The sequence below is a fragment of the Aulonocara stuartgranti genome (assembly GCF_965226115.1).
Source record: "Aulonocara stuartgranti genome assembly, chromosome: 11".
NCBI classification, from domain to species: domain Eukaryota; kingdom Metazoa; phylum Chordata; class Actinopteri; order Cichliformes; family Cichlidae; genus Aulonocara; species Aulonocara stuartgranti.
Genome location: NC_138947.1, coordinates 15457474 through 15480741, shown reverse-complemented (window position 1 = coordinate 15480741; position 23268 = coordinate 15457474). Strand labels below are relative to the sequence as shown.

At 41.3% G+C, this 23268-nt stretch overlaps 2 protein-coding genes across 6 annotated transcripts; one reads left to right on the top strand and one right to left on the bottom strand.

The window, feature by feature from the left end:
* The first annotated feature begins 346 nt into the window (after window positions 1–346).
* LOC309717224 (zinc-binding protein A33) lies at window positions 347–5333 on the top strand. Of its 4 annotated transcripts, none has more exons than XM_082551625.1 (7): window positions 347–362; window positions 2951–3059; window positions 3246–3341; window positions 3514–3747; window positions 4234–4256; window positions 4412–4527; window positions 4616–5333. In XM_082551625.1, the coding sequence occupies exons 2-7, from the start codon at window positions 2994–2996 to the stop codon at window positions 5167–5169; spliced, it is 1089 nt and encodes a 362-aa protein (XP_082407751.1). In that variant the 5' UTR covers window positions 347–362; window positions 2951–2993; the 3' UTR covers window positions 5170–5333. The 4 variants fall into 4 exon arrangements, with proteins under 4 accessions (XP_082407751.1, XP_082407752.1, XP_082407750.1 ...); XM_082551626.1 differs by lacking the exon at window positions 347–362 and adding an exon at window positions 2620–2766 and having other exon boundaries at window positions 2985–3059; XM_082551624.1 differs by lacking the exon at window positions 347–362 and adding an exon at window positions 2620–2766.
* A 455-nt stretch (window positions 5334–5788) lies between these two features.
* LOC309717222 (uncharacterized protein) lies at window positions 5789–22912 on the bottom strand. 2 transcript variants are annotated; one of them, XM_082551620.1, is made up of 11 exons: window positions 22693–22912; window positions 18118–18183; window positions 17921–17941; window positions 17540–17815; window positions 15603–15723; window positions 15301–15476; window positions 14927–15069; window positions 12681–12828; window positions 11693–11874; window positions 11500–11592; window positions 5789–10786 (listed from the first exon to the last, which is right to left on the bottom strand). In XM_082551620.1, the coding sequence occupies exons 1-11, from the start codon at window positions 22721–22723 to the stop codon at window positions 10103–10105; spliced, it is 1941 nt and encodes a 646-aa protein (XP_082407746.1). In that variant the 5' UTR covers window positions 22724–22912; the 3' UTR covers window positions 5789–10102. The 2 variants fall into 2 exon arrangements, with proteins under 2 accessions (XP_082407746.1, XP_082407747.1); XM_082551621.1 differs by lacking the exon at window positions 22693–22912 and adding an exon at window positions 20858–20997.
* Between the last annotated feature and the right edge of the window lie 356 nt (window positions 22913–23268).

Genomic DNA, 23268 nt, shown 5'->3' with positions numbered 1-23268 from the left:
TTCTCTTTATGGGTCACTACTTCGGATCACTTGTCTCCATCTGACCCTGTTCCCTGCATCCTCTGTCACACCAGCCCTCTGCATGTCCTCCTTTACTACACACATGCATCTTCTCTAAAGTCTTCCTTTTACCTTGTTTTAGCTCATTTTCAGTCCAGTCCTTGTAGCTGACTATTCTCAAAGGAATGTGTTTTTGTTTGTTAAAATGGACTGGTACATAAATGGTGCTTCTCTATGAATTTGAGCACTCAAAGCACTTTTTTTTTAGCACAATCCTCATCTGGACCTTCAGCTGATCCATTCACTATTCATTGAAGCCTTATCAGTGGAAGGGCAGCTGTCAAGAAGACATTTTAATGAAGGTAAACAGGGCAACAGGTCTTATAGAGTGATGAATCCAAACTGAAACTTTTGGTTCTAATTGAGAGAGGTATGACTGTAGACACTCTAAACAGTATCTACAGCCATCTGTAAAACACAGTGGAGGCTGTGTCATGTTTCAGGACTGCATTTCAACTACTGGTGTTTGGGATCTGGGAAATTACGAATCCAGAAAAGTATAGCCATTCAATATCATCTAGAAAACATCTCAATTGACACTACTTTAATTTTTAGTATGACAGTGATTTCAAACATACTGCCAGCGCATTGAAAGCATAAGCAAAAAAACAAACAAACAAAAAAACGCACACAATGGAACACTATCAGTCAGAGATTGGCCTCCCCAGAGACCAGGCCTCAACATTATTGAAACAGTGTGGGATCATCTTGACAAAGAGTAGAATAAAAGGCAGGCAACATCCAAAGAAGAGATCTGAATGAACTTAAAGAAGAGGGAAACTAATCCAAAAAGGCTTCTCAATTACAGGGAGTTCTGGCTGTGCTGAAGAATAAAGGTGGTCATACCTTTTTACATGCATATTAATTATCAAGCTTATTAGAATTCTTGTTTCCAAATTTTCATTTATGTCTGCATGTTTTTACACAAAACATAGAGAAGTTAGGGATGGCTCACAACGTTTGCACAGTGCTCTAAAACTATTCTCTCCCTGACCATTAAAATCAAGTTGCATAGGTCCTTCAAACATTTGTGCCCATGACAAAATATTTTCCATCTGCAGGAGTGGAAACTTCAGCCCCATTGGGGAACTAAGTTGAGCCTCTTAAGTGCATATTTTTAAAGACCTGTTATGCAGACTTGGATCAACTTTCTGGTTGCAACTTATAAAAGCAGGAGTAGTCACTGAAAGGAACAGTGTAGGGCAGAAAACCAAAATATGGGCTTACCTTGGCCCAGTCTTCCGTAGCCTGAACCTTTCTCTCTGGCCTACGAGGAGTAATCCAAATGTGAATTCTTGCAAATCAAATTTCCTCATATTGTTCCTCCTCATCTCTCTCTCTTTTTGCACTGGGGTTCTGCTGAACTCCCTTAGATATGTCTCCCTGCAATTTTCTGTGCCCGATGTCCCAAACTTGGGTTTGACATAGTATGCTCTCTTGTGTGTTTATTCCCTTGTTTTCTGCATGGTGGGAACTTCTCAAATTTTTCTAAATGTATAAATAAACACGAAGAGGAGACGCAAATCCCTGGGAGGATTGTGTTAGGGAGGTCATCCAGAGTAAAACCCATACCAAATCAAATATGTGCAGATTTCAAGCTTTTATAAATACACATTTAGAGAAAGAAAAGTTCCACATGAACAAATGCAAGCATCAGATGTCTTTTATTTCTTTTAGTATAAAGTATTAGACATATATTACTAGTAGTAGTTTTTTTCTATGTATTAAGCATTATCTGTATTAGTATTGTAACACAATAGTTTGTGAAACTAGACCTGATTTATTAGGAATCGATCACAAAGCTCATGAAACATCCTTTTATATTCTAAATATCTAAATTTGCTAGCCAGCAATGCTTTACAGCTACTTTTATCCTCAGTCAAGAGTTACGTAGCATCCATGCGCGTCAAGACTCTGCATTTTATTAAATCTCCCTGTCCCCTCCACCTGCGGTGCACTGAATTTTCTGCTCAACCTTAGTTCAGCACAGTCACTGGCCAGCACCCAGCACCATGAATTATAGATGAAGAACATTTTGCAGAGATGCTGCTTCAGTGCACGTAGCCCACAGCCAGACCCTTGAGTGTGTGTGGGGGAGTTGATGGGGTGTGGGTGAGACAGAGATATATATATATATAAAAAAGTTTGGATAAGTGGACAGGCTGGAGGGAGGTTTATTTATTTATTTATTTATTTAAGACAGAAAGTGAGAAGAAGCAGTGGGCGCAGATAGTGTTTCTCCAAGGGCAGGGAAACGCTGACTGCACATTTCAAGATGCCACCCCTTGCAGTCGATATAGAACCCGGCAGGGCACCGATAGCGAAACAGCATCTTTTAATGCACCTTCCAGATCAGGCAGATATCAGAGAGCCACCTTGCAAAAATAAACACACACTGTCTCCCTTCCAGGCAAAACAACTGCCAATATGAAACACAATATCTCACTGACTTGCCGCCCCTCTCCTTGTTTCCAAAGACACTGGCAGACAGAAATAGACTCCTCTGTGTCTGCTGCCATAAATCGCTGCTGCCAACCACCCAGCCAGCCAGCCAGCAAGCCCTCCTGGCAGCTCCAGTCATCTGCCTCTCTCCCACCCCTACATTTCTTCCCTTACTTTTAATGGAGCCATATTTTCTCGAGTCAGGCTGTGGCTGCTGATCTGTGCTTGTCAATACGTTTCCTCTTGTTAATTTTCTGCTTGGATGTACGTCCTCGTTGCTCTAATAGTCTGACTGTATCTCACTGTTGTTCTCGTTGTACTGGCATGTGTGTTTTCCCTCTCTCGCTCCTTTGCTCTCCCTCCCCATATTGATGTGTTTGTGCTGTATGTCATTAATTTTGTTTCTCTCCTTCTAACGCCGTCTTTCGCTCTTATTTCAATTTCACAGAGGTCTTTTTGTTCCTGCTCTGTCCTATACACAGAAAACTGGAATGTACCAAAACCACGCTAAAGACACCAACAACAACTGCCAAAAAAGCCTTCTCTGTGGTCAAAAGGTAAGCTTCGAGTTCTATGGTTTCCACCTGCTGCTGTGTTTGGAACAGTTGAGAGCAGATACATTACCTCTTGAACGTCCTTTATTTTTAGCTTCCTGTTTTTTTAAACTGTTTGCAGTAGGATTCCTGCTCTCTTTGTATTTTATCTGCAAGGTTATGTCTCCTTTGTGTGTGTGTGTGTTACAGGAAAAGCTCATCCAGGCTATTAAAAGAATCAAGCATGAGGTAGATGAGTGCAGAGAAGCAGAAAGAGAGACATACATAGAATCAGTGGAAGTAGAGGTACCATCCCCGCCTTATTCATTATCTTTTATCTCTTTTTACGCACAATTATTTCAGTTTATTGCAGACTAATTGAGTGTGCTGAGGCCAGCATTGGTTAAACACAGAAACCCTTCAGTTTGACCTACATACTAAATTTCTTTCTTTCCATTTTCCCTGATTTATCTTTCAGAACAGGTTTGATGACCTAGAAAGGGAAATCAGAGCAGAGTTTCAGAACCTCCACCGCTTCCTGGATGAGGAGGAGTGGAGGGACCTGGAGCGACTGAGGAGGGAGAGACAGAAGCAACTGAAACAGCTGAAGGAGAGAGAGAAGAAGATAGCGGGGCAAGGGCGAGACCTGGAAAAAGCCATCGCAGTGCTCAACAACAAGCTGACTGAGGAGGACAGTCCTAAGCTGATCAAAGTGAGGAAGAGTGTCACTGAATAAGAAGACACGACATGTGATTGTTAATTAAACTTGGGCTTTTATGAACTTGACTCTAATTATACTCTGCAAAGCTGTGGTGTGTTGATAGGCAGGGTTTATGTGTGTGGTGAGGAGCAGCAGCAATACAGTGCTTTATCTAGAGCCACTGTTTTCCACCCTGCTCCTTTGACACACTCGCCTTAGAGTAAAAATAACTTTCTATAATTGTTCATCCTCTTTAAACACTTTCACAGTTAGAGCATGCATGTTTACAAAGGGCCACCCTTACACAACACCACTTTACTGGCACTTATTTGATCAATAAGTATTACATTAGATTCGATTGATTTGATTAAAAAGCAGTTTCTCATTTAGAAAACAAAAGCCCAAACAGCAGACCCGTGTCCAAATACAAAGCTTTCTATGAGAAAAGTGCTCTGTTATGTTGTTTTAACTAATCAAGGCTGAATTCTTTTCTTGTAGGAAATTCAAGATCTCATTAAAAGGTACGTTTTCTCAGTAGCGTGACTTTAGTAAATAATCTGAATCTTGACATTGCCTCTTAACTCATTTATCCTGTGTGTATGGACGTTTAGCATCTGTGAGACTGTCTTACAGATGGACCTCCTACCATTTAGTCCTTCCCTCTGTGTCCTAACAGATCTCAGGTCAGCTTTGTTCTCCCAGCGGAGGTGGACACAGAGGTTCGCTCTGGCCAGTTTGTCGGTCCCATCCAGTACAGAATATGGAAACACATGAAAAGCTGCCTCTACCCAAGTATTTCCATACAGCATCATTCATTCGATGCAATACACATGTGAATAAGCAGCATCAGTCACTGTCCTCAATCTGTTTCTGTTTCTAGATATTACATCAGTGACCTTTGACCCTGAAACAGCACACCCGAATCTGACTCTCTCCCAGTCCTGCACTTCAGTTTGGTTCGATGAGGATAAAGACACAAAAGACTTCCAGGCCAACCCGCGGCAGTTTCACTATTACTACTGCTTGCTGGGCCGTGAGGGCTTCACCACAGGGCGACACTACTGGGAGGTCGAGGTTGGGAGCAAGACGGCGTGGAGGCTGGGTGTGGCAAGAGAAGACGTCCCAAGAGGGGAGATGTCTGCCACAGGCACCTCCAACGGCCTGTGGACCTTGGCACTGAAGAGCGGCTCTATCCTAGCCTGCACTGACCCAGACCCGATAAAGATCAAGGTGTCGCTCTGCCTCGTCCGCATTGGCGTGTTCTTGGACTGTGAAAAGGAGGAGGTGACTTTTTATAATGCCCTTACCATGGCACCAATCTACACCTTCTCCATGGGCACTGTGGAGGTTCCTCTGTTTCCCTTCTACAACCCATGTGACACAGATTATGGAAAGAATATGGCACCACTGAACATCTTTATCCCTTCCCTATAAGAAGCTGTTCAGCTGGAACCGAACATTAAGACATTTGCAGAATTAATTGCCAATGATTTCATCATGATTTTTCATTTTTGAAGCACCTCTCCAACTGGATTACTTAACATCTTACTCAAAAGTATAATAGCTAGATGAGTCAAAAATAAAATTAATCGTTGCTACAGTGATTCTATTGTGTCTCTCATTTTAAGAAGAAGAGAGTCCCTCTCATTGATTATGCACTTATTTCCTGGTAAAAGAGGGTATAAATGGAAAAACTCAGTTTATGAAATAAACACAGGTCACTGCTTCTGTAACTTTCCTTCACTCTTTAAGGTTGTCATTTGCAGCCAATCTGGAGCTTCAGGATCCACAGCAGGTGTAAACAGAGCTGTGATGTTCTTACCTTTGGCCTACATATAAATAGCTCTGTGTCCTGTGTCCTGGGGCAGCTATGGAAGCTCAAAACGCACCAGAGGGGATTAATGTGGTCAGAAAGTGACATGTGTTCCCCACAACAAATCACGGCTGGCATTGTGTGAGATCTCCGCTTGGTGGGATAGCCCTGAGACGGCACTGTCCTTCTGAAAGGTTGTTAATTGCAGAGAAAGAAAAACTAAGACAGCAAGGCAGCAGATGTCATAATCTTTTGTTTATTCTTAGTATTCCTTTAGACATGAAATAAAGATATTGTCTTTACAAAACATCTGTGTGAAGTGTTGTGCAAAAAGGGAGTACAGAGAGAGAGAGAGAGACCATGTGAGACATCACACCACAACCAGGCCAGGAGCAGGAATTAGAGAGGATCAGAGCAGAGACAACTCACATAGTGCAAGGAGTACCAGTGGTCTTAAAAGTGGTGGGGGTTTTCTCTAATCAGAGGTGGGTATGAAACCACAATCCCTCTGGCACCAATTAGCTGTAATAACTCTTCCTTCCACTCACCGTCTGCCTCTCTCACACTCATACTCACTCTAAGTGGCTTTCTATTGCAATCACTGACAGCACACAGTAGTGGCGTTGTGTGGAAATGTAGTTTTAGCCACCTCTCATTAACCACTCACAACAACATAACCCAAACCCACACAAAGCTTTGTCATTCATCTGCTGCTATCATGAACTCACTCACAAACTCCAAACTAACCCATAGACACTGTTAATGGAAACATGCTTTGCTTGTATGCTGCCTACAATTAAATCAGACTCTTTTCATCTCTTTTAGAGCCCAACCAACAAAAGAGTTTAAAGACCGGAAGCAATACTTGGTAATTTAAAAATGCTTTTTTCTTTCAGACACATCAATCATAAAGCAGGAACTTCAGTAACACTTGAGGGAAGATGAACAACTTTAATAATTGACCAACGCGTTTCGGCTTGTGGCCTTCATCAGGGTCATAGTAAATCATTGTAAAAAATTGCTTAAATACAAGACAGGAAACAGGAAAAAAAAATCAAATTAACCAGTCAAAACTTCATAGATAGGTCAGCTGACATATAATAGGTATTGGTTAATTGGCTAAGTTACGCCCAAGTAAATACCAGACTAGATCATTTACTTGGGCGTAACTTAGCCAATTAACCAATACCTATTATATGTCAGCTGACCTATCTATGAAGTTTTGACTGGTTAATTTGATTTTTTTTTTCTGTTTCCTGTCTTGTATTTAAGCAACAGCTTTCTGGGTTGACCTCTGTAAACACTTTCCTGCTGATTTTATGACTCAGTCACAGATTTTGAGTAATACTGAAGAAAAATCTTTCTGGTGATATGTCGGTCAGGCTCTAATCACTTTGATCACACACATTTCTTTCACATTAACACATCGTAGGTTAGCCGGCAATTTTTGCTTTGTTCATTCAGGTGTGCAAACTGCATATTCTGGATCAGTGAACATCCTCCTCACTAAAAAGGTGCCATTAGAATGCGGCTAACGACAGAGCACAGGCCAACTATCCAATATACATTTTAGGCACTAAAACAAAGACAAAGAGTCACTTGAATATCTCAGAGTTACAATACGTTTTTACAATATTCTTGTGGCTTCCATCACATTCACACTCATGATTTAAAACACTGCACTTTTTGTTTTTTTCTCTTCACACTGCAAGACGACTGAAGCAGGCACATGGATACTTTGCTCACAACAAATGGAGAAGCACACATAAGAGTTTCATTTCTGTACAAACTCCCTGTGCATAGATTCAGCACACACTCGCTCATATATCACACGCACACTTATAGATACGTGCATCATAGGCATACGGACTTTAAAACGCACACAACGATGGCGACATTAAAAACACCACTGCTGTATTCGCGCACACTGACACAACGTCTGGACGATAGAAGCGGAACGTGCCGTGGGCATGCTGCAGTCAATGCTGTAAATGACACTGGTTAAACATTATTAATATGTAAATAGTGTGAGAGATACGGTGTGCTGACAGCAGCGGATAATAACTGGTCTAAAATAGGCTAATACAGTCTCGATGGGAATTTACAATATTTGGAAGTTGATTTAGTTCAATACATTAGTGAATATTAGTATATATAGTGTGTGTGTATATTTATATAATTATATATATATATTTATATATTAGATTGAAGTTTGTAGAGAAATTTAAATGATTTTCTTTTTTAATATTAAGTATGACACATTAAAAACATTCAGCCTCATGGTGGGGAGGGGTTACACTTGCATACACATGCAGTATTTACAAGGCTGGAGTCCATGTTTGTGTTTTACATGTGTGTGTCTGTATCTGTGTGTATTTATATGAAGAGCTTTGTTAGTACTGCCAAATAGCGTTGTGGTTCCCACACAGATGCAGGCTGGAGAGCAGGCGTATACGTCTTTGTACACATATTACATTAAAAGACCTTTGTCCATGTGTAATACATCTGACTTATTGACGCTGTTAACCCATCTAATGCTGAGGCACCTTGAGTTTATTTTTGTATTTTTGTATTTTGTATTTTTTGTAATTTTAGTTTATTTATTCTGTTGCTCTTGGTATCAAATCTGACATCTAAATCGAGCTCATTTTATGGCTTTTTCAGATGCTGACAAAACACCTCTTATTCATTTACTCATAAGAAAACTCTTTTAGTAAGGAAAGCTATAAAGAAAGGCCAGCTGACTGTATACGGATCTACTTTTAGTTTCCCTACATTCCTCTGACCATTTGATCCAACATGCTTTTTTTGATGTACACACTGTCAGTGTGTACATCAAACACTGACAGTCACTGGTTTGCCACTGGTCAGTTAAAACATGAAGTAGGGACGTGCACATTAAAACGAACCTGCACACCTCCTCTTTACCATAAGTACCAAAAGAGTTTCAGCTGAAATTGCATTGACTGGACATCCTGAATACCAGGTCAGCTCAACACAGACAGTGTCATGGATTTGGTGAAGGCTCCATACTGCTGGTTTTTGAAGCCAGTGAGGCATAAATATTTAGTTTCTGCCAAGTTTTACAGCATTTATGTAAGCGAGCAAAAACGAAAGCAAGCAAATGAAAGCAGAATGAGGGAGAAGAAGAAAGGGGCGTGAGGATAAAGAAAGGAAGGAGAAGTGAAAGACCTCCACTGAGGCTAAAATCCCCTCTACATAATGCATGATTATCTCCGAATTAGTCTCGCAGTTTTCATTTGTGACGATATGGGGTGAAATACAAAAAATGCTGAGGAATTTGTTTTTTCAAAAGTCCCTGGATCCAGATTTGGATGACATTCAATAACTGATCACTTCTAAGACGGACCAAGCCCAGCTCTTTTAAAACTGTCACATGAATCCACTAATACCTTTTGTAAATTAATCAATCAACCAAATCAGTCATATAGCCTCCTTGGTGGTCGTAGTAACAAAAAAAGAAGAATGAACAGGGGCAAAGAAAAAACAAGGTGGTGATGACGGCAGAAAAAGAGCAAAAGAATCATGCTCTAACTATGTGAACTTACCACACACTTTGATTTTATATTTCATACTGCAGGCACGGGGGGGTCCCTTTAAGCTGCTGGAAGTTTTAGCTGTTGTGAGTTTCCCATTAAATTGTAAGAGTGCTGGGATTTTTATGGAGCTATGGGGAAATCCAGATCAAAGACAATAAAGTGGATGATCCGGACTTGGGGGATCAGCCCGCAAAACACAATTTAATCGTCTGAAATTTCCACTGGGAGTGTGAATCTCAATCTCAAAGACTAGAAATAATGTGGTTAGTATTTTTAGTATAAGTGTGTGTGGGTGTGTGGTTAATGTGATAATGCACTGCGGATGTTTCTAGAGGACTGGCTCAAGTGAATGAAATCCAAAATTGAGCTATGTATAAAACTTCACCAGCAGTGTGATCTGATGGGGTTTTTAGTTCATTTAGATGATATCGGTGCCATCACATATTTTAGGAGGCTTAAGATGACACCAGCTGAAAGATTTTATCGGCTTCATCCATGTGCTGTTCATGTGCTGCTAGAGGAACAAGCGTCGAAATGGGAAATGATGGTTAGTTAGGGTCAAATAAGCTGTTGTAGTGAGCTGTTTCAATGAAATGTCGTAAACCTTTCAGGATACTTTAGAAAAAGACCTCATGTGGAGTAAACATTTTAGTTGTAAACTCTGCAAAGGATTGAACTTGCAGTTTGGCAGTTTAACTTTAAAAATGAACAGAAAAACAAGGCTGCGAGGCGTGTACAACTAAAATGTTTAACAATCAAAAGCCATGTTATGTGAAGTGTTTCTGAGCCAGAAAGTCTCAAAGGTTTAAGTGTTAGTTACAGATAAGTGAGATTATCAAGGTAATACTGTGTTCAGGCATTAGACATGTTAAATCGAGGTCCTCGCCCCAGCTGCAGTGGTTTCCTCATCATTTGGTAAGGGGTGTTCGATTGTCTACAGTAGTGGTGAGCGGTGGACAAGATCTGTGGGGCTTCCTTTGTGTTTTTGCACTTCTCAGGTGGTAGTAGTTGAATCCTCAGCTACCGTGCCATCTTTGCCCGCCTCCAATATGGCACCACTAGCTTTCAGCTCCACTTCAGGGGTTTTAGGAGCGACTGCTTTTGGAGCTGAGCCTTTGATAATATCGGCGTGATCCGGGCTCAGTTTGGAATCCGGTCCAGGTTCGGGCGTGCCGTTGGTAATTGGTTCTGGTGTGGTTGGCTTGGGGTGCTCAGGGGTGGGAGTAAGGGCACTCTTACTATCAGGTGTTGGAGTGGTGGCTTTGGGAACAGCTGGTTTAGGCTCTGGGCTTGGGCTGGGCGCAGGTTTTTTATCGGCCTTGGGTTCTGGGCTAGGGGCTGGACTAGGTTTAACAGCTGCTCCTTTGGGCACATCCAACTTTTCCTCCACAGGTTTATCAGGAGTTTTCTTGGTCTCCGGGGCTGGGGTCACTTTAGTTTCAGGTACAGGACTGGGCTTAATTTCCACAGCTGGTGGAGCACTTGGCTTGGATTCGGCAGCAGGCGGAGGACTTGGTTTGGTTTCAGGAGCAATAGAAATGCTTACAGCCTCAGAGTCAGGGATTTGATCAGGGGCCTCAGTGTCAGTGTCCAGGGGGAGAGCAGTGTTAAAGCCAACGCCGGAGTCACTGGTCTCTAGATTACCAACTCCAACTTCTTTAGAGGAAACCTCGAGACCCTGAGGGTAGGAAGACAAGGTCAAGCAAGTTTGTTTGTGTCTATTAACAACAAATTGATTCAAAGTTGCATTCGATATAAAAAGGGGACATAAAAAGGCACATATACAAAAGATTTAAAACCACAAAGTAAACTGGAAGATAATAATAAGCTAAAATCGAATAAAATAGGAGAGTACATGTCACAGCGAAGCTACAGTGCAATGCGAGGTTTTAACAAATGTAACTTAAGGTAAGGTGTAAAATGCAGTGGCAAAGAAATGTTTTCAGCCTTGATTTAAAAGAACAGAGTTTGGGCAGACCTCAGGTTTTCTGGGAGATAGTTCGAGAGATGTGGCGCATAAAAACAGCAAAGCTCAAAGATGCTTTGACATGTTTGGCTGTTTGTTTGCTTGACCTATCCCAAAAGACCTGAGGAGTCAGAACGACTCATGACACAGCAGCACATCAGAAAAGTATTTTGGCCCTGAATCATTCAAGCCTTTGAAAATCATAGTGATAGAGTAAAATCCATTCTTCGTCAGATAGGAAGCCACTGCAAAAATCGGAGACCTGGACTGACGTGATCCGCTTTCTCGATCTTAGTGGGGACTCTAGCAGTAGCGTTCTGAATAAGCTGCGACTCTCTGTAAACGCTTAGAACAGCATAAGAGTTGAGACATCATTAGAAACCTCAGTGACTCAGTTTTAAGTGGGAAATAACACATTTCCTTACTTTAATATCCACCTCAGTGCTCTGTGACTTCTCCGTGTTGTCAGCCTGGGAATGCTTGGATTCCTCGCTCATTTTGGTGATGTTCTTGACCACCTTTGAAGACGTACACAGAGCAGAACTTGTCATTATATCCGAGCACACTCTATCCTTATGCTCTTCATCACATCGTCAGTAGTGTATTTTTTTCTCCAACCTGTCTGAAGGCCTCTCCTTCCTCCTCTTTTCCAGCGTTCTGGGCAATCTTCTCCAGGGCGGCAGCCCTCTTGGCCCTTTTCTTCACTTTGATCAGACAGGACAGCAGGCAGACCAGCAGAAGGAAAGCCAGCAGGCCCAGCAGGGCTATGATGGCCACATACAGTGTCTCCAGCTTATAGGCTACAAGGACACACGGCAGAAAAGAGATATTAATATTTCAACCGACTTCTCATTGATGTGTTGAAATTCTATTGCATACAGAAAACAAATTCCAGAAGTTTTCAGCCCTCATTACTTCACAGGTACAGGAGACGGCCACATGACATTTTAAGGGCTGAATTGCACATTTAATTTTAAAAAGCTTAAATGGCTTAAATTCACAATCTAAGCAAAAATGAGCAAAAATGTATTGCCTATGGTGTAGAGTAGACTTATTGTTCTCCGATAATTCACTGGAGAAAAGTTTTAAAAGATTATATTTTGGGTAAACTTTAAAGGGTCATATCATCACGTGGAAGAGGTGGCTGGTCAAAACAGGGTAAGGCATATGAAATGTCTAATTTCTACATATTTTTAAGCATTTTTACTTTTATTAAACACTTGTAAAATTAAGATCACATCCACGGTTAACCATTTATGCTCCCTTTCACACCTATGGTCGACCTAGAATTACTAACTAACATAACAGTCATCCAAAGACAGTCTTCACAGTCTTCTAATTTAAAGTCATGTTAGAAATGTTATCATTGAGGGCTTAAAAATTCAGGAAAATAAGGCGAATCAAAAAACACCAAATTTGAATTTACACATTTTGAACTTGAATTTCAAAGCTAACATTTTGCATGACTTTAAACAAATCAGCTCCCTTTGTAGGGTTCAGCTAGGGGGATTTTTCAGATCCAGTGCATTTTAGATGGAATGACCTTTTACCAGCATAAACAGCAATACAACCCAGTCTATTAGTGTTTTCCCCACTCCTTGCTTACGTTTCATTTCCAAGAAGACAGTAGACACAGTGAAATTCTGTAGGTCCTTAATCGTGAACAGGCCTTCATCTTTATCATTGACGTCATCCAGAATGACCAGTGAGCCCTCCAGAGACAGACGGTTCTCGAAACCCAGCTCTGTTTGGGCCTACCGTGAAAAAACAAACATTTTCATACTTGGCATCAAATACAGAAATCCTGATTAGAGCAATAAACATTAAACATGAATGACTGATGAGAAATGGAATACAAACCTATTCATACTGACTGATACAAGGATTTAGCTCTTAAGTAACATAAACAGCACACACAGTCTGTTAGAAGCATTTATCAGCTATAAAACAGCCTGAACTTCAGCACAGGCACTTAGAAAAGCTGCAATTACTCAGCAGGTTGCAAATAATGAGAAGAAGAATATGGGCAAATGTCATAAACAACAAGGCACACATAATTACAATAGCAGTTATAAAATTTGCTTTTACAATATGTTTGAAAAATGAATGCTTTTTTATGCTTTTGTGCAAAATAATATGTATATATTTTTATATTATACACCACAATATAGGGTATTTGTAAATGGCAGCTAGTGTGTAGATACAATACCTGTGGATAAAAAATAATCAGCCGCAGCTTTTAATCTTTGAATTCAGGTGTATAAAATCAAGGACCGACTCGCGCAGTCTGCCTTTACATATAGAGTGAATATAAATCCCATTAATCATGTTGTATTAATACCTATGTATTAGCTCAGTTTTAATTATTAAAGTTAAAGCCAACCTGTTAACATTATTAAATTAAAGTGGATGTTTATGCTCATTTCATGCTCTGCTCCATATTTTTTGGTATGAATCTTACTTCAAAATAATCCTTATTTATCTGATACTCAAAGGGCAGCCACTTAGACTTAGACACTTAAAATCAGCATCCACATTTGTAACAGTATATGGCAGAAAACAAGGAACAGAAATGACGTACAAAAATGAAAGAGTCATAGCTGGACTATAGTGGGGGACAGGGGTGTGTACTGAGCCCTCTCCTGTACTCACTCTACACCTACGACTGCACAGCCACTAACAGCTCCAACATCATTGTGAAGTTTGCGGACGACACTACAGTGGTGGGTCTTATCACCAACGGTGATGAGACGGCTTACAGGGAGGAGGTCAGCGCCCTGACCCACTGGTGTCAAGACAACCATCTCACCCTCAACGTCGCAAAGACAAAGGAGTTGATAGTGGACTTCCGGAGGTGCAGAGAAGTACACACCCCCATCACCATCAACGGCGCTGCTGTGGAGAGAGTGAGCAGCTTCCGGTTCCTTGGAGTACATCTGGCTGAGGATCTTACGTGGTCAGTACACACAAACAAAACAGTGAAGAAGGCGCAGCAGCGCCTCTTCTTTCTCAGGAGACTGAAAAGATTCGGCATGAGCCCCCGCATCCTCAGGACCTTCTATCACTGTGCCATTGAGAGCATCCTCACTGGATGCATCACCACCTGGTATGGCAACAGCACCGCCTACAACCGCAAAGCTCTCCAGCGAGTAGTGCGGTGCTCTGAACGGATAATTGGAGGTGAGCTTCCCTCCCTCCAAGACATCTACAGGAAGCGGTGCCTGAGGAAAGCGGGGAGGATCATCAAGGACTCCAGTCACCCCAGCCATAAACTGTTCAGACTGCTTCCATCAGGAAGGAGGTTCTGCAGCATCCGGTCCCGTACCAGCAGACTGAGAGACAGCTTTTTCCATCAGGCCATCAGACTGCTGAACACGTCATAGACACCTCAGCTTCACTACTGGAACTTTAACATTATGCACTCCACACTGTATATAAATGCCACTTGTTTTGCACATATTCAACTCTGTATATTTTATATATTTTATTATTATTATTATTATTATTATTATTATTATTTATTTATTTTATTTATTTTTTTAACTATTTAATTTGTAAAAATGTGCATACACACACACACCACACACACACACACACACGTAGGAAAATATTTAGTATACACATCCAGAAATGCATATACTATTATATATTGTACATATATTTATTAGTTTCAGGTTGGCCATTCTTGTATTTTGCTCGTTTGTGTTGTTGTGTTTGCACATCTCTGTTGCTTGTGGGGCTCGCACACAAGAATTTCACTCGCATGTGCTGTGCCAGTGTGCCTGCACATGTGATGTGACAATAAAAGTGATTTGATTTGATTTGATTTGATTTGAAAAAGGCTCTAATTACAGGTGTAAATTCTCCTTTGTCCAGCAGCAGGCGCAGTGTGGAGTCACTCTTGGGGCTGTAGTAGAGGTACACCAAGGAGCTGTTGAGTATCAGGTTGATCTTCAGTTTGTTACCGCGTTGCAGTTTCACAAACTCTTTGTGCTCTGAGACACAAAGAGGCAGAAAAGAAGGAGGGACATTTGATAAATAAATCACAAGTCTGTTTACAGCTCCATGGATCATCTGAAATGCATCAGCCCGCAGGAGCCCATTAATGTTTCCGTCTTTAAAAAGCCATTATGGCAGCAGGGGAAGGGGGGGTTAGAAGCTCATTTAAAGCAAGCCAAGTGTAGGAGAAGAACATAGGCATGAGGTGTCTTCATATGTGCTCTCACCTTTGACATTGAGACAGACTTTCCGTTCAATACCACCTTTGTTATCCCTGACAGTGTAGCTACCCTCATCTGCATCTGTAACACCACTGAGGGTGACATAAGGACCACCGGTGCTGACGCGACCCTGATAGCGCTCCGGTGATGTCCCTGCAGCAGTCAGCACCACCAAACCTGGTCTGCAGGAGGGAAAGTCAAAGAGGAGGAGCTTTTTCTCAACCTTTCCTGTTACCTCTGTCTCACTGAATGTACATCAATGTTGCAAAATGTCATTACATATTCTCTTGGGTTAAAATATCACCTACCTAAATGTCTCCCTGGCCTCTGTAGCTCTGGGTCTGTATTCAAGGGTGATGGGAGGATTCACCCCCGACAAATGAATACTGAATTTGTCTCCATATTTGACCATCTGCTCAACGGTGCAATCTAGAAGATAAAAGCGGAGAAAAAAACACTTGATTAAGTGGACAGAAAACTGTCTGAAATTTTCACAGAGATGAGCAGCGACAGAGTGACAGTTTATTTGAGAAGGGAGTAAAAAAGAACAGGAAGGATGATGTGACAGATGCTGCAAAAAGAGGACAAAGGATCCAAAAATATCAGAGTTACAGGAATGAAGGGGAAGTAATACAAACCAAATAAAGTGAAAGACAGTAAAGACGAGATAACGACAGGACACCAGCAGGCGGGGAAGGAGAGCGGAGTGGGTTGGTGGTAAAAGAGCTGCATAATTACTGCAGGGCAGCTTCACTCTCTACACACAAACACACACATACCTCTTCATCACTTGATTTCACATTTACTCTCAACATATGGTACACAGCGCTGCGCTACGGTCGCTTTTATCAATATTGGGTTTGAGCCCACCACTCCTGCTCCCAGCCCAAAATGCCTTCTTCACATTTGTGTGCAAGTCTAATCTCTACAGAGTCAACATTGCTGCAACTTGTAATTCTCACAGGACAAACAGGATGTGCTAACAGTAGGTTTATTAAGCTGCTGAAATTATTATTGAAAGCACAAGTAGTAGCAACAGCGAGATAGACCTAGTATCAAAAATCTGTATTAAAGGTATTTAGTGGGGATAAGGAGGCGTGTCTGTCTGTGTTTTGGAAATATTAACAAATTGTATGTGACTAATCGTCTTTGACGATGTTCAGATGCTGTTTTAGAGCACTAGTAAAAACATGCAGTAATTGTTTTCTGCGTGACTTTATCGGTCTCTCACATCATCGTGGAGGAATTTGGCCCACTATTCTTTACAGTGTTGCTTCAGAGCATTGAGGTTTGTTGGCATTCATTTATGCACCGCAGTACTTTAATAACATTGAGGTCAGGACATTGACCGGGCCATTGCAACAGCTTGATTCTTTTCTTTTTCAGCCATTCTGTTGCAGATTTGCAGCTGTGCTTGGGATCGTCGACCTGTTGCTTGATCCAAGCTTCACCTAAGCTTTAGCTATCAAACAGATTGACTTTAGGGAACTTTGGTATACAGAGGAGTTCATGGTCAGCTCAATGACTGCAAGGTGCCCAGGTCCTCTACCAGCAACATAAACCCATATTATCATCCCTCCACCACCGTGCTTGAAAGTTGGCACGAGGTGTGCTTTGATTAGATGCCACTGCAAACCAAAGCCATGCTGCCGTGTTCTTTGTAGAGATAAAAGGCTTTCCCCTGGCAACCCTTCCAAACAAGCCATAATTGTTCAGTCTTTTTTAATTGTACTTCATGAAGTTTAACATTTAACATGCTAACTAACTGAGGCCTGTACAATCTGAGATGTAGCTCTTGGGTTTTTTGGAGTGTCTCCAACCTCGGAGTGAACTTGTTGAAGCTTGCTCTCTTGAGAAAATTGGCAACTGTCTTGACTTTTTTCCACTTGTGAATAATCTTTCTCACTAATAAACCTCAGAATGCTTGTCTGATGTCGTTCCTCCATGGCAGGGTGTTAATCACCTGGATGCTGCAGACCTGCAAACTTCTGCCTTCGTAGAAGCGTTCACACTTACTGATGATCAGTTAATCAAGTGCATGTGATTAGTAGCAGCTTGGTGTTACTCGCCGTCTTAATTCCTAATCAAGTATCAATTATGTTATTATATCAATTATGACAATCAATTATGTGATTATTACTGTATTTGTAAAAATACAGTAAAAACAGTATTTAATTTAGGTGTGATTTTGTGGGTTTTTAGGAATTCTGTCACCATGTTTAATGTGTGTCTTGTTACTCTGTACCTCGGACTGTAAGCGACATGCGTTTGACATCGTCTGGCTTCTCCAGATTCTTCACGGTGTACACGCCCTCATCTCCCTCACCCACAGCCTCTATAAGGAGATGGGTGTTGCTGCGGTCGAGTTTAGGCCGACTGTGTACCACTTTGCCTTCCCTCATCAGGTGCACATCCTTTGACCGAGGAGCAGACTTGTTATGAAACGTGACCTCCACATTTTGGGAGGGTAGTAGGATGTGGAAATCCTCTCCGTGGAATAACGTGTAAGATTCCTCATCAGCTGGTTTTTATGGTGGATAAAGCAAAGAAACAAACAAACATTAGAGTAAAAGCTCACAATATATATGAGACAAATCAAAAAGTATCTCTCAGACACACGTTTTACCTTTTAAGGGGGCAGAAAGAGCTGCAAACAAAGACAAAAGAGCATTAGAGTTAAACTGATATGAGTAATATTTTACAACCTTTTCATCAGTTAAACTTAAATAAAAATTTCTAATTCCTCTTATAGCATAAAATGTACTAATATAACATCTAATTGCATGTCTTGTCAAAAACAAACCATGCTGACAATGGCCTTACCCGTGGTGACCAGAAGGCTAAGCACGATCACTCTGAATGTCCCCATGATAGTCGATTCTTTAGCGTCTGGAAAGAAAAGGGAAGATTAATTATCTTCAGATTAAATCACAATAAAAGCCAAAGGTACTTATTTTCCTTCATACTTGAACATAGTTTATATTTAAGTAGGAAAATTACTTGGATATCATGAAAACCCATTAAGTTCAGTGCCTCAAACAGGAAACATCTAAAAACAGAAAATCAACAAGACAATGATGATTTTTACGAGACCCTGTGGAGGTTTACAGCACTGCTCAGTTGATATTGATGGTTTGAATGGCTGGCTTTCATGCCGACACATCAGAAGCAACGCAACAGGGGGCTGCAGCAAAAATAACCATCCTATGGTGTTTGAAAGCCCAGGAGGACCAGGAGGAAACACCTGCAGTGACCACAGCTTGACAGTGCAGCGTTTAGTAGCACACTAGTTATATACTTTAAAAAGATCATGATAAATTGAAATGTGTACATCTTTGACCTCATAATATATGTATGACCTTGTTTAATTATTTATGTAAAAGAACGTCTTTTGAACCTCTACGCAATACCTCTAAGGCTGAAAGTGCCTTTCCTCTCTTTTATCTTATTCTGTACAGGTAAAGACTTAAATTAGAAAAGATCTAACCGTCCAAAAAACTGTCTGCGAAGAAGAGACTGAATGCAGGGGCTTTTGGAGTCCCTTCATTTTCTTGGTTCTAATTACAGGTTTTACACAAAATTGGTGCTTGAAATGCAACTTTTGTTGACAAAATAGGATATAATAGCACACAGTTCTGTATAAAAAAGTCTTGAGCCACCCTTTTTTTCAGATCTCAAGTTTTTTCAATGGTTTTAGTTAGGCTACTTAACACGTATCCTATGACTCAACCCAAGGATAAAAAAGGCCTAACTCAAGGGATTAGCCAGTGTTGTGTCTCAACATTACAATGTAATAAAGATAATAATAAATGATAGCTATAATAAATAATTTGTTCCCATTTCTTTAATTTTAATCCATAAAACAGCTTATTGCAGCATGACAATGATCCCTAACTCACTGCCAATGCACTAAAAGTATACCTGGGTAGATATCAGTCATTGATTGGCCTCCCCAGAGCCTGGATCTCAATCTCACTGAAGCAATGTGAGGTCGCTGTGACAGAAAACAGCACAGAAGGCAGCCAACATCCAAAGAAAAGCTTTTAATGTCCTTCAATAATCTGGAGAACCCTTCCACAAGACTACTTAAAGAAATTATAAGAAAGCTTGTCTAAGAGAGTTCAGGCTGTGAATATTTATGTAAATATTTATGAGGCCCAGATGTCTTTGGGTCAGTTTCAAGAGCTGCTCATTAATAACATGCCCGAATGTCTGAATGTGACCACAGTATAAAGGTGATCTGGGTAACAGTTCGACTGGTTTTCCCATAGGAATTAAAAAAAAAAGGTCTCTGTTGTGGAAGAATTCAGCTGAAACACTGAAGGGATTATTGTGATGTGAAGTGCCTTCTGCTACACAGAGGCAGCACATCAAGACAGTTTGTGCAAAAGAGATTTTTGCTGCAGTTTCATTTACAAAGCCCAGGAGGGGCCTGGGAGGGAACACCTGCAGTGCTCACAGTCACACTTAGCAGCAGATAATAAACATGCAGTAAGGATTAAAGTGTCGCTTTGTAACACTGCAGACATCACAAGACATCCCATTCCTGCTGGAAGTGATGAAGCACGCAGCCATCTTCACAGTCTATTAGGCTGATCGTGTATTTCCGGTATGCCGGCCATCTAACTGGCTTTGGAGAATATATTTCTTCAAAGCCAAATACTAAAAAGGCTCTTGTTGTTCCTTATTATTTAATTACAGTAATTAGCATTTCACAGTGTATTAATCTGACAACCAGAACTGCTGTTACCCAGAAGGCCTCATGCAACCCTCTGCAGTGTGTCTGCCACATTCTCACACAGCACTCTGGGCAGAAAGCCTAAAAGCCCACTGATTTTATTGTATCTGAAATAAAATATGGAACAGAGCTGCGTCACACAGAACACTGTCTCATGGCAAATGAATAAGTGGTGTCCATTCATCACTAAAACTCAAATTACACTGTAATTGTATAACAACAGTCCCCATCTTTGTTTTTCTTCTGCTTGAACCCTTTGTTTGAAGCTGCTGCATCATGCACTGACTGTGACATCTAACTAAAAGAAACCAGACTGACCCTTGAAGAAGTCAGTATTTAATTAATCCAGCAATCCGAGACGTAGGATTGGTTGGCTGTGAAGAGAACGAAAGGGGAACCGTTTGTCCATCTGTTTGCCTCAGCAGTTAGTCTCAGGGAGTCGCAACGGACAACCAGGATATGTGAACCAAAAAAATAAAAAATCTTGTTGTTTTTTTTTTAGCGTTTGATGCGAAACATGAGAAGACGAGGCCTGCTTCACTGAGCATGAACATGCATGCACATGACAACACGGGCATTAAGCTATAATATAATCTTATTTATACACTGCCCTGTGGGATGCCAACATAGGCACAGACTAGCATGCCATCTGCCACCCTTGCCTGACTTTCTCTCTCCTTTCCCCAAGCTTCATTCAGTCTTCGTTCCACCTCACTGGCCTCTCCGCTCAGCCTCCTTCTGTTTTTTCTTCTGTTTTCTCACTTCTGTCACAATTTTCGCATCTACAGATATTACCTTCTACCACCGTGACCTTGTTCAACTCACCCTGTCCTCTTCAGCTGCCTTCTTTAACTTTCTGTGCTTCTGTTTGACAGCTTGGTGTCATTTCTCAGTGTCTCTCCGTTACATTTTGTGTTCTCACTATGACTTTTCTCAACCCGAATCCCATGCCTCCTGTCTCAGGGCAGCTGTTTAATTTGCCACTTTCTCTGAATTTTCTCTGGCTCTCTCTCTCTCACTCTCTCTCTTATCGTGTCTCTTTTATCCTCTCCTCCTCCTTATCTTATATAATCCAAGCCAATGCATCCCACTCTGAAATCAAAGCCTGTGCCTGTTCCTTCAAACGCCAAACTCCCCGCTTACGGAGACACAGTCAGATCTTTGTCCATGGCCTTTAAAGAGGCGGAAATGCCTTCAGTGACTGCAAATGTGGGGCAACTACAAAGCAAACTCTGTCTTTAACCTCCATCATTTCTCCTTCATTTTCACTTAACTCGTTTTCGTTGCACGGGGAACACGGGGTCACGTCCCCCTCGTGCTGAGTAGGCAAGCTAGCTTAAGCTCAAGTGAGCTCAAGCAGGTTTACACAGAAGTACGTACTGCACCATGCCTTCACAGAGCTTGGCATTTATAAATCATGAGGCATCAAAGAAAGAAAGAAAGAAAGAAAGAAAGAAAGAAAGAAAGAAAGAAAGAAAGAAAGAAAGAAAGAAAGAAAGAAAGAAAGAAAGAAAGAAAGAAAGAAGTATTGTTGCATCAAGAGACACGTGTGGGAGTGAATGAAAATGGTGCATTTGATTGCATCATACGTCAAAAACGAGCTTGGAGGTTTCCCCTTCACCAAAACAAAGAATGGTGAAACATCACTGCAGATCTCCTCTTGTTGAAAAAGAAAACAAAACAAATTCAAAGATCTTGTCCAAGTGAAATCAGAGAGTATCATTTTTGTGCCATTTAGTAGAGGAAGCCTGTAGCAGCTGACAACCAATTTTCTTACAAAGCCTGCTGCAGTGAACTAAAGGATGAGACAGGTTTCCACCATATTGCTTGCACCTGTCAGATTCATTAAAATCAATGGACATGAGGGAGGAGCGGGGAGGTGGAGGAGGAGGGAGCTGGTGGAGCTATGTGCAGCATTGACAAACATGGTAGGAGAGGTGATGAAAGAAAAGATGTGAGATATATTCATGCTTAAGATGAAATAATTGTGCAGTGATAGAAAACAATGACTGGTTGGATTTGTTGGGTGTTGATGCTGTGCAGCAATGGCCACAGTTTATGAGCAGGACTGCAGGCAGAGCAAGGCAGAGACAGCCTGTAGGCCAAGGCTTCCTCTGAGAAATGAAGCTATAAACCAAGCTTTTAAGTCTTAACAGAACATTTACCCAATAGACCACACAACTAGTACCATGAGACACTAAAATAAATATATCTATATAATTTCCATATAATGATTATATTGCCAGCAATAATGAAATCAATCAAGTATGTCTTTGTATTAAACCTGCTTAGATGAGCCTGCATGTTGTTAAAAATGAACATTTCCCCATCCACAATTTACATTTCTGAAATTTTTTTGAATTTTAATTTAAACAAGATGAGTAAAATATATATATATTGAAAACAATAAATATCCACAAAGCCCGAGCTCCACGCCGGGACCGTTTAACAGGTAACATATTTTCACACCTCTCCTCGTTCCCAGTAAAGCGTGCAGTTGGTGATAAACCCCGCAGCTCGGAGTCTTATCAGCCACCTCAGAGCCGGGACAGCGCATCAGGCAAAAAACTGCAGAATTTAACCCGTCACGTACCGGCCACGTTTAAGGCACACATCCGTACATGTATGTGAAGAAAAACGGCGCTCTGCAGCGCACTTACCTTTGAGTGGCCGGCTGGAGCTGCGGTGCATTCACGGAGCAGACTGCCGGGATGCTTTCAGAGGTGAAAATCTGTGCGGACGTCGCCTGATTTCTCCCTCGTCGTCTCCCTCCCTTGCAACCTCGCCCCCCTCAAGAGCAGCACTTCACGACTCGGGCTCAACATTTGGAAGATGTTCAGAATATGTCGGGCTCTGCTCCCTCTCGGAGCCACTCGACTCGTGTCGGGAAACACCGGACACCCTTCATCCGCGAGATACCTATGGTCATCTGACAGCTAGGGGGGGTATTTAACGAGGTACCAGCCAGGTGATACACGAGGATACCGATAGAGCACAAAGCTGTTTATTGCACAGCATTGTCCACTACACATTCCTGTACATATACTGATCCACTTTAATGTCATTAATGTTTTTACTGCATTTAGTAAGCTTTTTTTAAAACAAAAAACAATTATGGTTTTACTTCGTTATACTTTATTTATTTATTTAGGACAGTGCATGTTAATGAACATAAATGTAAAAAAAAAAAATTACATGAATGTAAACATGCCAGATTATAGCCAAGGGCTCATTTC

What these genes read in the sequence shown, in the direction of transcription:
- LOC309717224 (XM_082551625.1), top strand. Translation starts at nt 2,994, where the DNA reads ATGTACCAAAACCACGCTAAAGACACCAACAACAACTGCCAAAAAAGC. An exon ending in ATTCAAGATCTCATTAAAAG is followed by an intron (nt 4,257 to 4,411) that starts GTACGTTTTCTC and finishes GTGTCCTAACAG; the next exon opens with ATCTCAGGTCAGCTTTGTTC. An exon ending in GAAAAGCTGCCTCTACCCAA is followed by an intron (nt 4,528 to 4,615) that starts GTATTTCCATAC and finishes TTCTGTTTCTAG; the next exon opens with ATATTACATCAGTGACCTTT.
- LOC309717222 (XM_082551620.1), bottom strand. Translation starts at nt 22,723, where the DNA reads ATGCACCGCAGCTCCAGCCGGCCACTCAAAG. An exon ending in TAGCCTTCTGGTCACCACGG is followed by an intron (nt 17,942 to 18,117) that starts GTAAGGCCATTG and finishes CTTTGTTTGCAG; the next exon opens with CTCTTTCTGCCCCCTTAAAA. An exon ending in GAGGCCAGGGAGACATTTAG is followed by an intron (nt 15,477 to 15,602) that starts GTAGGTGATATT and finishes TCCCTCCTGCAG; the next exon opens with ACCAGGTTTGGTGGTGCTGA.